The sequence below is a fragment of the Somniosus microcephalus genome, chromosome 3, assembly GCF_052327205.1.
Source record: "Somniosus microcephalus isolate GS21.2 chromosome 3, FLI_Smic_1.0, whole genome shotgun sequence".
Lineage (NCBI taxonomy): Eukaryota > Metazoa > Chordata > Chondrichthyes > Squaliformes > Somniosidae > Somniosus > Somniosus microcephalus.
Genome location: NC_140989.1, coordinates 378978692 through 378992596, shown reverse-complemented (window position 1 = coordinate 378992596; position 13905 = coordinate 378978692). Strand labels below are relative to the sequence as shown.

The 13905-nt window shown below is 47.2% G+C and overlaps 1 protein-coding gene across 2 annotated transcripts in view; it reads right to left on the bottom strand.

Annotated features, from left to right (window-relative positions):
* Nucleotides 1-633: 633 nt before the first annotated feature.
* LOC147122462 (netrin-G1-like) overlaps nt 634-13905 on the bottom strand; it is a 76392-nt gene continuing 63120 nt past the window's right edge. For both annotated transcript variants that reach the window (XM_085983622.1, XM_085983620.1), the window contains 2 exons: nt 3556-3690; nt 634-1311 (listed from right to left, as the gene is read on the bottom strand). In XM_085983622.1, the coding sequence (XP_085839748.1) occupies nt 1082-1311; nt 3556-3690 (365 nt within the window). In that variant the 3' untranslated portion in view covers nt 634-1081. The remainder of the gene's footprint in view (nt 1312-3555; nt 3691-13905) is intronic.

Below are 13905 nucleotides of genomic sequence, written 5' to 3'. Positions count from 1 at the left end.
GAGGGAGAGGGAGGGAGGGAGGGACAGGGAGAGAGAGAGGGAGAGGGAGGGAGAGAGAGGGAGAGAGAGAGAGAGAGGGAGAGAGAGATGGAGAGAGAGGGAGAGAGAGAGAGAGAGAGAGAGGGAGAGAGGGAGGGTGGGAGAGAGAGGGAGGGAGAGAGGGAGAGAGTGGGAGGGAGGGAGCGAGGGAGAGGTAGAGAAGGAGCAAGAGAACGAGGGAGAGAGGGAGGGAGTGAGAGGGAGGGAGAGAGAGGGGGGGAGTGAGAGAGGGGGAGAGAGAGAGAGAGAGAGCGTGAGAGAGGGAGGGAGAGAGGGAGGGTGGGAGAGAGAGGGGGAGGGAGCGCTGCACTGTCGGAGGGGCAGTACTGAGGGAGTTCTGCATTGTCGGAGGGGCAGTACTGAGGGAGCACTGCACTGTCAGAGGGGCAGTACTGAGGGAGTGCTGCACTGTCGGAGGGGCAGTACTGAGGGAGCGCTTCACTGTCGGAGGGGCAGTACTGAGGGAGTGCTGCACTGTCGGAGGTGCGGTCTTTCGGAGGAGACGTTAAACCGAGGCCCCGTCTGCTCTCTCAGGTGGATGTAAAAGATCCCAGGACACTATTTGGAAGAAGAGCAGGGGAGTTCTCCCCGGACTCCTGGACAATATTTATTCCTCCACCAACATCAGTAAAACAGATTGTCTGCTGATTCTCACATTGCTGTTTGCTGTAAAGTTCTTCATTGTCTGTGAAGCGCTTTGGGACGTCCTGAGGGGGTGAAAGGCTCTGTAGAAATCCAAGTCCTTTCTTTCTTTCTTTGTCCCAAAGCTGGACATGGGCCGAGCGGCTGGCGATTGCAGAATATTAGCAGCTGCCTCGGGCCCGCGGGGAGTCAGAGAGTCAAGTCCCCACTGACTGCCCATTCCTTCCGGGCTCTCAGATCCAGTCGGGCTGGGTGGGTGGCTGGGCTCCGGCCTCGGCTCCAGTTTGCCTTTCCCGGGGGGTCGGGGGAGGGGAGCGTGTTCTAACGGCGATGCAGTAAAGGCTGGATTCTCCTGTGCTCTTCGCACCTTCCCGTGAGCGGCCATGGCGCTGGAAGCGACTCAGAGCGACGGGCGGCCGTTAGCGGAGGTTAGCAGCGCAGTCAGCGACAGCAGCAGCCGGTGTAAGGTGGGCTCCCGTGGGCATTGGGAGACGCACCCTCCCGCTTCCTCCCCGCACTGGCCTTTCTCACACAGGAGCCCGGTGTAGGGAGCGAGGCACCGACACCTCCCATTGTCCTCACACACTCCTCCGTTCTGACACCGTGTCAGCAAGTTATCGCACACGCCCGCTGCAAGAGGCCAGAGAAAAGAAAGATCAGCTCATTGACAATCTCCCCACCTTACAGATTGGTTCAACTCTCGCCGCTCCCAGGCTCTCACTGTCACAACAACATTTTATTACAGAAACATCTCGAAACCCAGAATATAATAAAGAATAGTCAGCCCGGATTGTAAAAGGGAACACGAAGAGGTGAGGAAAGAAGTGAAGAAACAATTAGGAAAGAGGAACTCCAAATTTTCATGGAATATCAAAAGCAACAGTAAAATATTCTCCAGACACATAAATAACAAAAGGAAAATCAGGATCGGGATCGGGCCACTGAGGGATACACACGATAAACTGACAGGTAATGACAGCTAAATGGCAGCAATGTTGAATAATGACTGCATCGGTGTTTCCCAGGGAGATTAACACGGTGGACATGACACTAGAGGAATAGAGCAAAAAAGATAGAAAGACATTGAAAATGGAATGGGGGAGATAATTGATAAACTGATCAAACTCAGAGAGGATAAAACCCCTGCTCCGGGTGGATTGTATCCGTGCATATTAAAGAGGTTAGGGAAGAGATAGCAGGGGCACTGTTACATATATATAAAGATTCATTAGAAAAGGGAATAGTGCCAGAGGACTGGCGGACAGCTGATGTGATTCCTAGATTCAAAGCGGTACATAGAACAAGTCCAGGGATCTATAGACCAATTAGCTTATCATCGGTGGTGGGAAAGATTCTTACTCAAAGATGTAATTGAAAAACATCTAGAATCTGAAACTATAATAAAAATTAGTCAGCAAGGATTCCAAAAGGGAAGGTCATGCTTGACCAGGCCTATTGAATTATTTGAAGAAGTAACAGAAAGGGTAGACAGGGGTAATGTAGTAGATGTAATATATTTGGATTTTCAAAAGGCCTTGGATAAAGTATCGTGTAGTAGAGTCTTGACTAAGGTCAGAGCATGCGGAGTCAGGGGAGAAGTAGCAGAATGGATAGCAAGCTGGCTACAAAACAAAAAACAGGGAATTAAAGGTAATTACTCAGACTGGCAAAAGCTGGGAAGTGGTGTTCCAGAAGGATCGGTGCTGGGACCACCGTTGTTCACTATTTACAGAAACGATTTGGACTCAGGCATCAGAAGTATATTTTTAGAATTTGTGGATGACACCAGATTGTGGGGGTGTAGTTAATACAGAGAATGACTGCAACAAAATACAGGAAAACATGAATAAACTCGTAGAATGGGCGAGTAAATGGCCAATGAATTTCAATATCGATAAGAGTGCTGTAGATTCTATTTAACAATAACTTGCATTTATATAGCGCCTTTAACATAGTAAAACGTCCCAAGGTGCTTCACAGGAGCGTAAATAAGAGAAAAGTTGGCGCAGAGCCACATAAGGAGCCAATGTAGCTCAGCGAGCACAGGGGGGCTGTGTGAATGGGAATAAATTAATGGTTAAATACATAAGGTGAGACTGAGGATTAAAGTCTGTGTCCAATTATTGTGGCCAATTCTGGGCACCACACTTTAGGAAGTGTGTCAGGGCCTTGGAGAGGGTGCAGAGGAGATTTACTAGAATGGTGCCAGGGATGAGGGACTTCAGTTGTGTGGAGAGACTGGAGAAGCTGGGATTGTTCTCCTTAGAGCAGAGAAGGTTAAGGGGAGATTTGATAGAAGTGTTCAAAATTATGACGAGTTTTGATCGAGTAAATAAGGAGAAACTGTTTCCAGTGGCAGGAGGGTCGGTAACCAGAGGACACAGATTGAAGGGAATCGGCAAAAGAACCAGAGGGGAGATGAGGAGAATGTTTTTACAGCGAGTTGTTGTGATCTGGAATGCGCTGCCTGAAAGGGCGGTGGAAGCAGATTCAATAGGAACTTTCAAAAGGGAATTGGAGAAATACTTGAAAGGGGAAACAAGGAAAGATTTGCCGGGCTGTGGGGAAAGAGCAGGGAGTGGGACTAATTGGAGAGCTCTTTCAAATAGACTGCGCAGGCACGATGGGCCAAATGGCCTCCTCCTGTGCTGTGTGATTCTATGAAATGCCACTCACTGAACTCCAGACCTCCCTTTGCGAGGAGCTGTGCCACTAATTGTGTGGCGGGTGATGGGAGGGTCCAGGAGGGTTCACTCACTAAAAGCCTCTGTGATTCCCCCCACGGTATCTCTGCTATCGGATACTCTGCTGACCCTGACACACAGAAGCTGGGGCGGAGTGAGGGGAGGGGCTGGTGCTGGAACGGTTACTTACCTCGACAGCCCCTGTGCCAGTAATATCCGGGCAGGCACTTGTCACACTTGGGCCCTGTTGTCCCCTCCTTACAGTCACAATATCCCGTGTCATTACAGCGATGGTGGAGCGAGCCATCAGAGTGACACTTACAGTCTGCAGAAACAAGACAACACACACACTGCACATGGCTGTTCCCCATAAAACACATCGACACAACCTCAGCCACAGGAATGAGTGCGAGCCGGGACAAGAGAGGGTCAGACTCTGGGGGTGAAACAAGTCTCCAACACTTTACAAACAGCTTCAATCCCCCAGACACTGACTGCACACGGCCCGTGTTCCACTCCCTGGGGCCACGGCACAGAATTAACACAGGTTAACAAGGCCCGAAAAAGCAAACCAAGCACTGGGTTCATCACTAGAGGGTAGAATTCACAAGCACAGCAGTGATGTTAAACTTGTATCGAACCTTGGTTAGACCGCACTTGGAGCACTGAGCACAGTTCTGGTCTCCATATTATAAAAAGGATATAGAGACACTGGAGAAGGTGCAAAATAAGATTCACACGGATGATACCAGAACTGCGAGGTTATAACTATCAGGAAAGTCTGAACAGGCTGGGGCGTTGGTGGGAATTCAGCGGCGGCAGCGGGGCTATAAAAGGCTCCAGAGACCAGGTAGATTTACCAGTCTCCGAACCCGGAACTCAGAGGGAAGCAGTGTGACGTCACCAGAAAGCAGGTAAGTGATTGGTTGGTGAGTATTTCTCTCTTTTTAAACTTAAACTCTGTGGTTTATAGTTTCTAAGGTGTGATATTCACCATCTAGAATCAGGGCAGAGGGTATTTAAAAATAATATTAATAAATTTAATTAATTACATAGAATGGGAGAGCAGGTGATGTGTTACTGCTGCAATGTGTGGGAGCTGGTGGACACCATTGATGCTCACAGTGATCACATTTGCAGTAAGTGTTGGCTGCTCGAGGAATTCCGGCTCCATGTTGAAGAGCTGGAGTCCGAGCTTCAAACACTGAGACACATCAGGGAGGGGGAGAGTTACCTGGACTCTGTGTTTCAGGAGGTATTCACACCAATTAGATTAATTAATTCAGATGTAGTCTGTGGCCAGGGTCAGGATGGTGTGACTAGAAGTGAGGCAGGTACGGGGATCCAGGAGGTAGTGTTGGAGGAGCCGCAGCCCTTGCTCTTGTCCAACAGGTTTGAGGCTCTTATTCCCTGTGAGGATGGGAACGGGGACTGCGGGGAGGATGAGCAACCTGGCCACAGCACCGTGGAACGGGGGGCCATTCAAGTGGGGGGAGTTAAAAGAAATGTTGTAGTGGTAGGGGATAGTATCGTTAGGGGGATAGATAGGGTTCTTTGCAGCCAAGAGCGAGAGTCCCGAAGGCTGTGTTGCCTGCCCGGTGCCAAGGTTAAGGACATCTCCTCTGGGCTGGAGAGAAACTTGGAGCGGGAGGGGGAGGATCCAGTTGTCGTGGTCCATGTTGGTACCAACGACATAGATAGGACAAGGAAGGAGGTTCTGCTGAGGGAGTTTGAGCAGCTAGGGGCCAAATTAAAAAGCAGAACCACAAGGTTAATAATCTCTGGATTACTACCTGAGCCACGTGCAAATTTGGCTAGGGTAAATAAAATTAGAGAGTTAAATGCGTGGCTCAGAGACTGGTGTGGGAGAAATGGGTTTTGCTTCTTGGGACACTGGCATCGGTACTGGGACAGGAGAGAGCTGTTCCGTTGGGACGGACTTCACTTGGCCAGTGCTGGGACTAGAGTCCTGGCGAATCGAATAACTAGGGCTGTAGAGAGGGCTTTAAACTAATTAGTGGGGGGGAGGTTTTAAGAGAGCGAAAAATAAAAATGACAGCGGAGAAGGCAATAGAGCAAGGTAGCAGTGGGGGAATTAAAAACCAGAGCGTGTCAGGAAGGGACAGAATGAATAATGATAAAGGTAAGGTAGTAAAAGGGCTAAAAGCAGGAATAAATTGTCAGAAAACATATTTGAAAGTTCTTTATCTGAATGCACACAGCATTCGTAACAAAATAGACGAGTTGACGGTACAAATAACTACACATGGGTATGATCTGGTGGCCATTACGGAAACATGGCTGCAAGATGATCATGACTAGGAACTAAACATCCAGGGGTATTTGACAATTAGGAAGGACAGACAGGAAGGAAAGGGAGATGGGGTTGCTATGTTAATCAAGGATGGAATCACTGCAATAGTCAGAAATGATATTGGGTCAAAGGATCAGGATAGTGAAACAGTTTGGGTGGAGATAAGGAATAATAAGGGGAAAAAGTCACTAGTAGGCGTAGTCTAAAGGCCTCCTAACAGTTGCAACTCTGTTGGTCGGAGTATACATCAGGAAATAGTTGGGGCTTGTAATAAGGGAACAGCTATAATCATGGGGGATTTTAACTTTCATATTGACTGGACAAATCAAATTGGGAAGGGCAGCCTTGAGGAAGAGTTTATAGAGTGTATTAGGGACGGGTTCCTTGAGCAGTATGTAACTGAACCAACCAGGGGGCAGGCAATCTTAGATCTGGTCCTGTGTAATGAGACAGGATTAATAAAAAATGTCCTAGCAAAGGATCCCCTTGGAATGAGTGACCATAATATGGTTGAATTCCAAATTCAGTTTGAGGGTGAGAGAGTTGAATCTCAAACCAGCATACTGAGCTTAAATAAAGGAGACTATGAAGGTATGAGAGTAGAATTAACTAAAGTGGACTGGGAAAGCAGATTAAAGTGTAAGACGGTACAAGAGCAGTGGTCTACATTCAAGGAGATATTTCACATCTTTCAAGATAAATATATTCCACTGAGGAAAAAGGGGAGTAAAAGAAAAGACAACCATCCATGGCTTAGTAAAGTAATAAAGGATAGTATCCGACTGAAAACAAGGGCATATAAAGTAGCCAAATCTAGTGGGAGGATAGAAGATTGGGAAGCATTTAAAAGCCAGCAAACAATAACTAAAAGATTAATTAAGAAAGGGAAGATAGATTATGAAAGTAAACTAGCAAAAAATATAAAAACAGATAGCAAGAGTTTCTACAGCTATATAAAAAGAAAAAGTGTGGCTAAAGTGAACGTTGGTCCCTTAGAGGATGAGACCGGGAAACTAATGGTGGGGAACATGGAGATGGCAAAGACGCTGAACAAATATTTTGTATCAGTCTTTACAGTAGAGGACACTAAAAATATCCCAACACTGGACAAACAGGGCGCAATGGGGGGGGAGGATCTAAACATGATTAAAATCACTAAGGAGATGGTACTCGGTAAAATAATGGGACTTAAGACGGATAAATCCCCCGGACCTGATGGCCTACATCCTAGGGTCTTGCGAGAAGTGGCGGTAGGGATTGTGGCTGCATTGGTGATTATTTTCCAAAACTCCCTGGACTCAGGAAAGGTCCCGGCAGATTGGAAAACTGCTAATGTAACACCCTTATTTAAGAAGGGAAGTAGACAAAAAGCTGGAAACTATAGACCAGTTAGCCTAACATCTGTGGTTGGCAAAATGTTGGAGTCCATAATTAAGGAAACAGTAACAGAGCATTTGGATAAACATAATTTAATAGGACAGAGTCAGCATGGTTTTATGAAGGGGAAGTCATGTTTGACAAATTTGCTCGAATTCTTTGAGGACGTAACATACAGGGTGGATAAAGGGGAACCAGTGGATGTAGTGTATTTGGACTTCCAAAAGGCATTTGACAAGGTTCCACACAAAAGATTACTGATCAAGATAAAAAATCACGGGATTGGGGGTAATATACTGGCATGGGTGGAAGATTGGCTATCTAACAGAAAACAAAGAGTTGGGATAAATGGTTCATTCTCGGGCTGGCAATCAGTAACTAGTGGTGTTCCGCAGGGGTCAGTGCTGGGACCCCAACTCTTTACAATCTATATTAACGATTTGGAGGAAGGGACCTGTAGTGTATGTACTTTGAAGAAGGAACTATATTCTGCAGCCCCTGTATACTGCAGTACCAGTAGTGACCACCCCTGTATAGTAACTGTGTATAGTAGTTCCAGTTCTGTCTCCATTCAGTAAACACCTGTTATAACCAACTCCTGCAGTCCGTGTCTCAATTACACACGGACGTTACACTGGCGACGAACAGATCCGAACTTACCTACAGTTCTGCACCACCTCACGGGGATCCATCCCTGAAGCAGAATTGTTAGAGGTCGAGGCCAGAAGGAAGAAATCCAAAAAGAAAAAAAAAACAAACAGAAGAAACGGGCGTCGACCGTGGGCAACCGCCCTCTGATTCATCGAATTCGAAGATTTGCAGGAGAGGCTGTCGAGAGCTGGGCTTGGTTATCCAGTCTATGGTGTTCCAGCTAATCGGGCTGGTGGCAGGTAGTACACTGATCCTTCCTGGGCTGCGGCGGGCTAGAGCTCGATCGGGTGGCTTTTCAACGGGGCCGAGCAACGTTGTCGGGAAGAGGAGAGAGAGAGAGAGGGTGGAGCACACAGGGCGCGGCCAGTGCTATGAAGCCGGGCAGCGTAGAGACCCGAGAAGAGGGAGGAAAGTGTCCCATAGAGTCTGCTCTGACGACGGGAACAGTAATTAAAAGAAATGAAATTAGAAGCGCAGAAAGCCGCGAGGAGCTGCAGTTTGCCACGGGGACCACGGAGAGCGGCATTGGCAGCAGCGCGGGGGGGGGAAGTGCGCAAAGACCATAGGGCGTCGCCATCAAGGCATAAAAACGCCAGCAACAGCGCTAGCAGCAGCGGAAAAGACAGAAAGCGTGGGAGGCGCCATCTTAATCCAGCGGGGAAGAAGGCAAAGCGCGGGAGGCGCCATCTTAGATCTCCAAGATGCCAAAGACTGGCAATATCACTGCCTTCGATAATGCAATAGAAGACTGGACCACGTATGTGGAAAGAGTCGAGGTATATTGCAAGGCAAATGAAGTAGCCGATGAGAAAAAGGCATCGGTACTACTAAACTTAATGGGCGCAAGAATGTACGGCCTATTGCAGAACCTGATCACTCCAGCCAAACCGATGGCGAAGAGTTTTAACGAAATTGTTGATATCCTACAGGAACAACTAAATCCTACACCGCTGCTGATAGCAGAAAGATTTAAATTCCACAAGAGAAATCAGCATAAAGATGAGAGCAATGCTGATTACCTTACGGAACTACGCAAGCTATCAAAGCACTGCCAGTTCGGAGCAGGACTGGCAGATACCCTACGGGACAAATCTGCCTGTGGACTCCTGAGTGAAGGAACCCAGAAGAGGTTACTCTAAGAGAAAGAGCTGACGCTAGATAAGGCTTTCAGCGTGGCAGTATCGTACAAAGCAGCAGCAAGGGGAGCTGCGGAAATACAGCAAAAGCCACAGGAATACGGCACCCATGAAATGACACGGGGATTTGAAAAATGTTATCACTGCGGCAGAACAACCCATGACCAGAAGGACTGCTGGTCCAAGGACAAAACATGCAGGCAATGCGGAAAGATGTGACACATTGCACGAGTTTGCAGGTCCGGGAAGAAGACTAATGACAACAAAAAGACTACTAAGGAAAAGTACAGGAAAGTACAAAAAATGACGGACAGTAGTTCCGAAGACCAGAAGAGCGATAGTGAATCCAGGGCAGAAAGTATACCCCAGAGGGAAAATAAGGGTGCCTGTCGAATACAACGGCAAGGAAATACAGAAATTGTATCTGTACATACTGCAAGATGGTGGACCACCGTTATTGGGACGTGAATGGATCAGAAAGATAAGTTTAGACTGGCACTCCATTCAGGCACTGACGGTGGCTGGTAAAAAGGATGACGATGTCACACCTGGTCGATTGTCAAAAATCTTGCCAACACTAAAGAAGTATTTCAACAAGAACTGGGAACTCTTAAAGGCGTAACCGCCTCGATAAAAATAGAAGAGAATGCAATTCCCAAGTTTTTCAAAGCAAGACCGGTACCGTATGCAATTCGCCCAGCCATCGAAGCAGAGCTGGAGAATCTGGAGAATGCAGGCGTGTTAACTAAGGTAGACTGGAGCGAGTGGGTGACACCCATCATTCCTGTCATGAAGAAAACGTTAAACAATAAGTCTGAGGAGCCAAGGAAGGTTCGCATCTGTGGGGACTTCAAGGTGACTGTGAACCCAGTCCTTCACACAGTACAGTATCCTCTTCCGAGGATAGAAGATATTTTCGCCTCACTATCTGGAGGGAAACGTTTTACAAAAATTGACCTAGCGCAAGCGTATTTGCAGATGGAGTTTGAAGAATCCTCTAGGAAATATCTCACGATAAACACTCACAAAGGTCTTTACCAGTATAATCGACTGGTATTTGGAGTTGCATCAGCTCCGGCTATATGGCAAAGAGCGATGGAACAAGTCCTGCAAGGGATTCCGGGGACTGTGTTACTTGGACGACATCCTAGTGACGGGTGAAAATGACAGTGAACACCTTGCCAACCTAGAGCAGGTGCTCACTAGACTAAGAGAACATGGGCTACGAGCCAATCGCCCCAAGTGCGAGTTTTTTAAGAAGCAAATATCGTACTGTGGCCACGTGATTGATGAAGAGGGGTTACATAAGTCCTCTGACAAAATTGAAGCGGTAGTTAAGGCTCCAGCGCCTGAAAATGTGTCGCAACTGAGGTCATTCCTCGGATTGGCGAATTACTACCATAAGTTTTTGCCGAATTTGTCCACAATTCTGCACCCACTGAACGCCCTGCTACAAACTGGAGTAGCATGGAAATGGAGCGATGAATGTAAGCGGGCCTTTCAGAAGTGTAAAGGCCTGATCACTTCAAGAGAAGTATTGGCTCACTACAACCCATCACTACCGATAAGACTGGCGTGTGATGCATCTCCCTACGGCGTTGGAGCGGTACTGTCACATAAATCCCTTGATGGTTCAGAGAGGCTGATAGCTTTTGCGTCACGCTCGTTAACTGCGGCCGAGCGTAACTACGCCCAGATTGACAGAGAGGCCCTCAGCCTGGTGTGGGGGGTGAAGAAGTTCAATCACTACCTGCCCGGACAGAAATTTACTCTTCTAACTGATCATCAACCTCTTGTCTCCATTTTCAACCCTAAGAAGGGCGTCCCGATAATGACAGCACAACGGCTACAGAGGTGGTCCCTTTTCCTAGGGGCACACCAATATGACATCGAGTACAAAGGAACTAAACAGCATGGGAATGCTGATGGATTGTCGCGCCTACCGTTGCCGACGGTGGAAGAAGCACCTGCAGTGGTTCCTGTGGAGATATTCCACTCGACCATAGTTGAATGTCTACCTGTGACGAATGCAAACATAGAAAAGGAAACACGAAATGACCCGACACTCTCCAGGGTCTATGATTTAACAGTGAAGGGATGGCCAGCTCATGGCGAACCACTGTTGCCAGCATTCTCACCAAGAAGAGAACAGTGTGCCGAGGAACCTTGATGTGTGGATCCAGAGTAGTAATTCCACCCAAATTGAAGGATAGAGTGCTCAATGAGCTTCATGAGGGTCATCTGGGAGGGGTAAAAATGAAGAACTTAGCCAGAGCATTTGTGTGGTGGCCGGGAATCGATAGAGAAATCGAAGAGATGACCAAGAGCTGTACAGGATGCCAGAAGGTCCAAAACGCCCACCACAAGCCCCTCTACATCCATGGGAGTGGCCCTCAGCTCCATGACAAAGGGTACACATTGATTTTGCTGGTCCATTTATGGACTCGATGTTTTTAATTGCTGTGGATGCACATTCAAAGTGGCCAGAGGTAATAAAAATGTCCTCAACCACCACAGAAAAAACTATCACAATCTTACGAACCATATTCGCCAGAAATGGGATGCCTGAACAGATTTGCTCCGACAATGGACCACAGTTTGTGTCTGAAGAGTTCCAGAGGTTCTTAAGCATTACACATCCGCCCCATATCATCCAGCCACCAATGGATTGGCTGAGAGGTTCGTTCAAACATTCAAGAAGGCTATCAAGGCAATGTGTAAAGACATACTCCTACAACACAAGGTGGATAACTTCTTGTTTGCCTACCGGAATGCGACACATGCGGTTACCAACCAAACTCCAGCCATGATAAGAACATAAGAACATAAGAAATAGGAGCAGGAGTAGGCCAATCGGCCCCTCGAGCCTGCTCCACCATTCAATAAGATCATGGCTGATCTGATCCTAACCGCCAATCCACTATCACAGAACCATCTCCTGAATCTAACAGAATTAGACAGACGAAATAGGAGCAGGATCAGGCTACACAGCCCCTGGGCCCGCTCCGCTACCCACAGGGCCATGTCCGATCCGAACCTAGACTCAAAGGGTTAGAATACAGGAACAGGGATACCTTGCTGCAGCTGTACAGGGCACTGGTGAGACCACACCTCGAGTACTGTGTACAGTTTTGGTCGCCTCATCTGAGGAAGGATGTTCTTGCCATGGAGGGGGTGCAGCGGCGATTCACCAGGCTGATACCAGGAATGGCGGGAATGACCTATGAGGAGAGACTATGTAGTTTAGGGATGTACACACTGGAGTTTAGAAGATTGAGAGGGGACCTCATAGAAGTGTATAAAATTCTGACAGGTCTAGACAGACTGGATGCAGAAGGAATGTTTCCCTTGGCGGGTGAGAACAGAACTAGAGGACATAATTTAAGGATAAGGGCTAAACCATTTAGGACAGAGATGAGGGGGAATTTCTTCACTCAGAGAGTGGTGAACCTGTGGAACTCATTGCCACAGAGGGCAGTGTACGCCAGCTCATTAAATATATTTAAGAGGGAATTAGATATATTTCTACGGGCAAAAGGGGTTAAGGGTTACGGAGAGAAGGCGGGGACGGGATACTGAATTAAAGGATCAGCCATGATCTCATCGAATGGCGGAGCAGGCATGAAGGGCCGAATGGCCTACTCCTGCTCCTATCTTCTATGTATCTATGTATCTATGTATGTCCAAATTCCTGCCCGCTCCCCATAACCCTTAATTCCCTTTACTTCTAGGAAACTGTCTATTTCTGTTTTAAATTTATGTAATGATGTAGCTTCTACAGCTTTTTGGGGCAGCATATTCCATGGACCTACCGCCCTCTGAGTGAAGTAGTTCCTCATCTCAGTTTTGAAAGAGCAGCCTCATATTCTAAGACTATGCCCCCTAGTTCCAGTTTCACCCATCATCGGGAACATCCTCCCCGCATCCACCCGATCCAACCCCTTCAATAAGATCGCCTCTCATTCTTCTGAACTCCAATGAGTAGAGTCCCAATCTACTCAACCTCTCCTCATATGTCCATCCCCTCATCCCCGGGATTAACCGAGTGAACCTTCTTTGTACTGACTCGAGAGCAAGTATGTCCTTTCTTAAGTATGGACACCAAAACTGTACGCAGTATTCCAGGTGCGGTCTCACCAATACCTTGTACAACTGAAGCAATACCTCCCTATTTTTATATTCTATCCCCCTAGCAATGAAAGCCAACATCCATTGGCCTTCTTAATCACTTGCTGCACCTGCATACTAACCTTTTGAGTTTCGTGCACCAGGACCCCCAGATCCCTTTGTACTTCAGTACTTTCCAGTTTCTTGCCATTAAGATAATAACTTGCTCTACGATTTTTCCTGCCAAAGTGCATAACCTCACACTTTCCAGTATTGTATTCCATCTGCCAAATCTCTGCCCACCTACTTAGCCTGTCTATGTCCCCTTGCAGGTTTTTTATGTCCTCCTCACTCACTACTTTCCCTCCCATCTTAGTATCATGTGCAAACTTTGATATGTTACACTCGGTCCCCTCCTCCAAATCGTTAATATAGATTGTAAAGAGTTGGGGACCCAGCACTGACCCCTGCGGAGCACCACTAGTTACTGATTGCCAGTCTGAGAATGAACCATTTATCCCAACTCTCTGCCTTCTGTTAGATAGCCAATCCTCTATCCATGCCAGAATATTACCCCCAATCCCGTGATTTTTTATCTTAAGCAATAATCTTTTGTGTGGCACCTTGTCAAATGCCTTTTGGAAGTCTAAATACACTACGTCCACTGGTTCCCCTTTATCCACCCTATATGTTACTTCCTCAAAGAACTCCAGCAAATTTGTCAAACATGACTTCCCCTTCATAAAACCATGCTGACTTTGACCTATTAAATTATGATTATCCAAATGTCCTGTTACTGTCTCCTTAATAATGGACTCCAAAATTTTACCTACCACTAAGATGCCGCTTGGATTTGGTTAAGCCAAACATCAGAAGAGATGTGGAGAACAGGCAGTTTCAGAATATGAATGAAAGGCCAACCAGGAGTTTTAAGATAGGTCAACCAGTTTTGGCC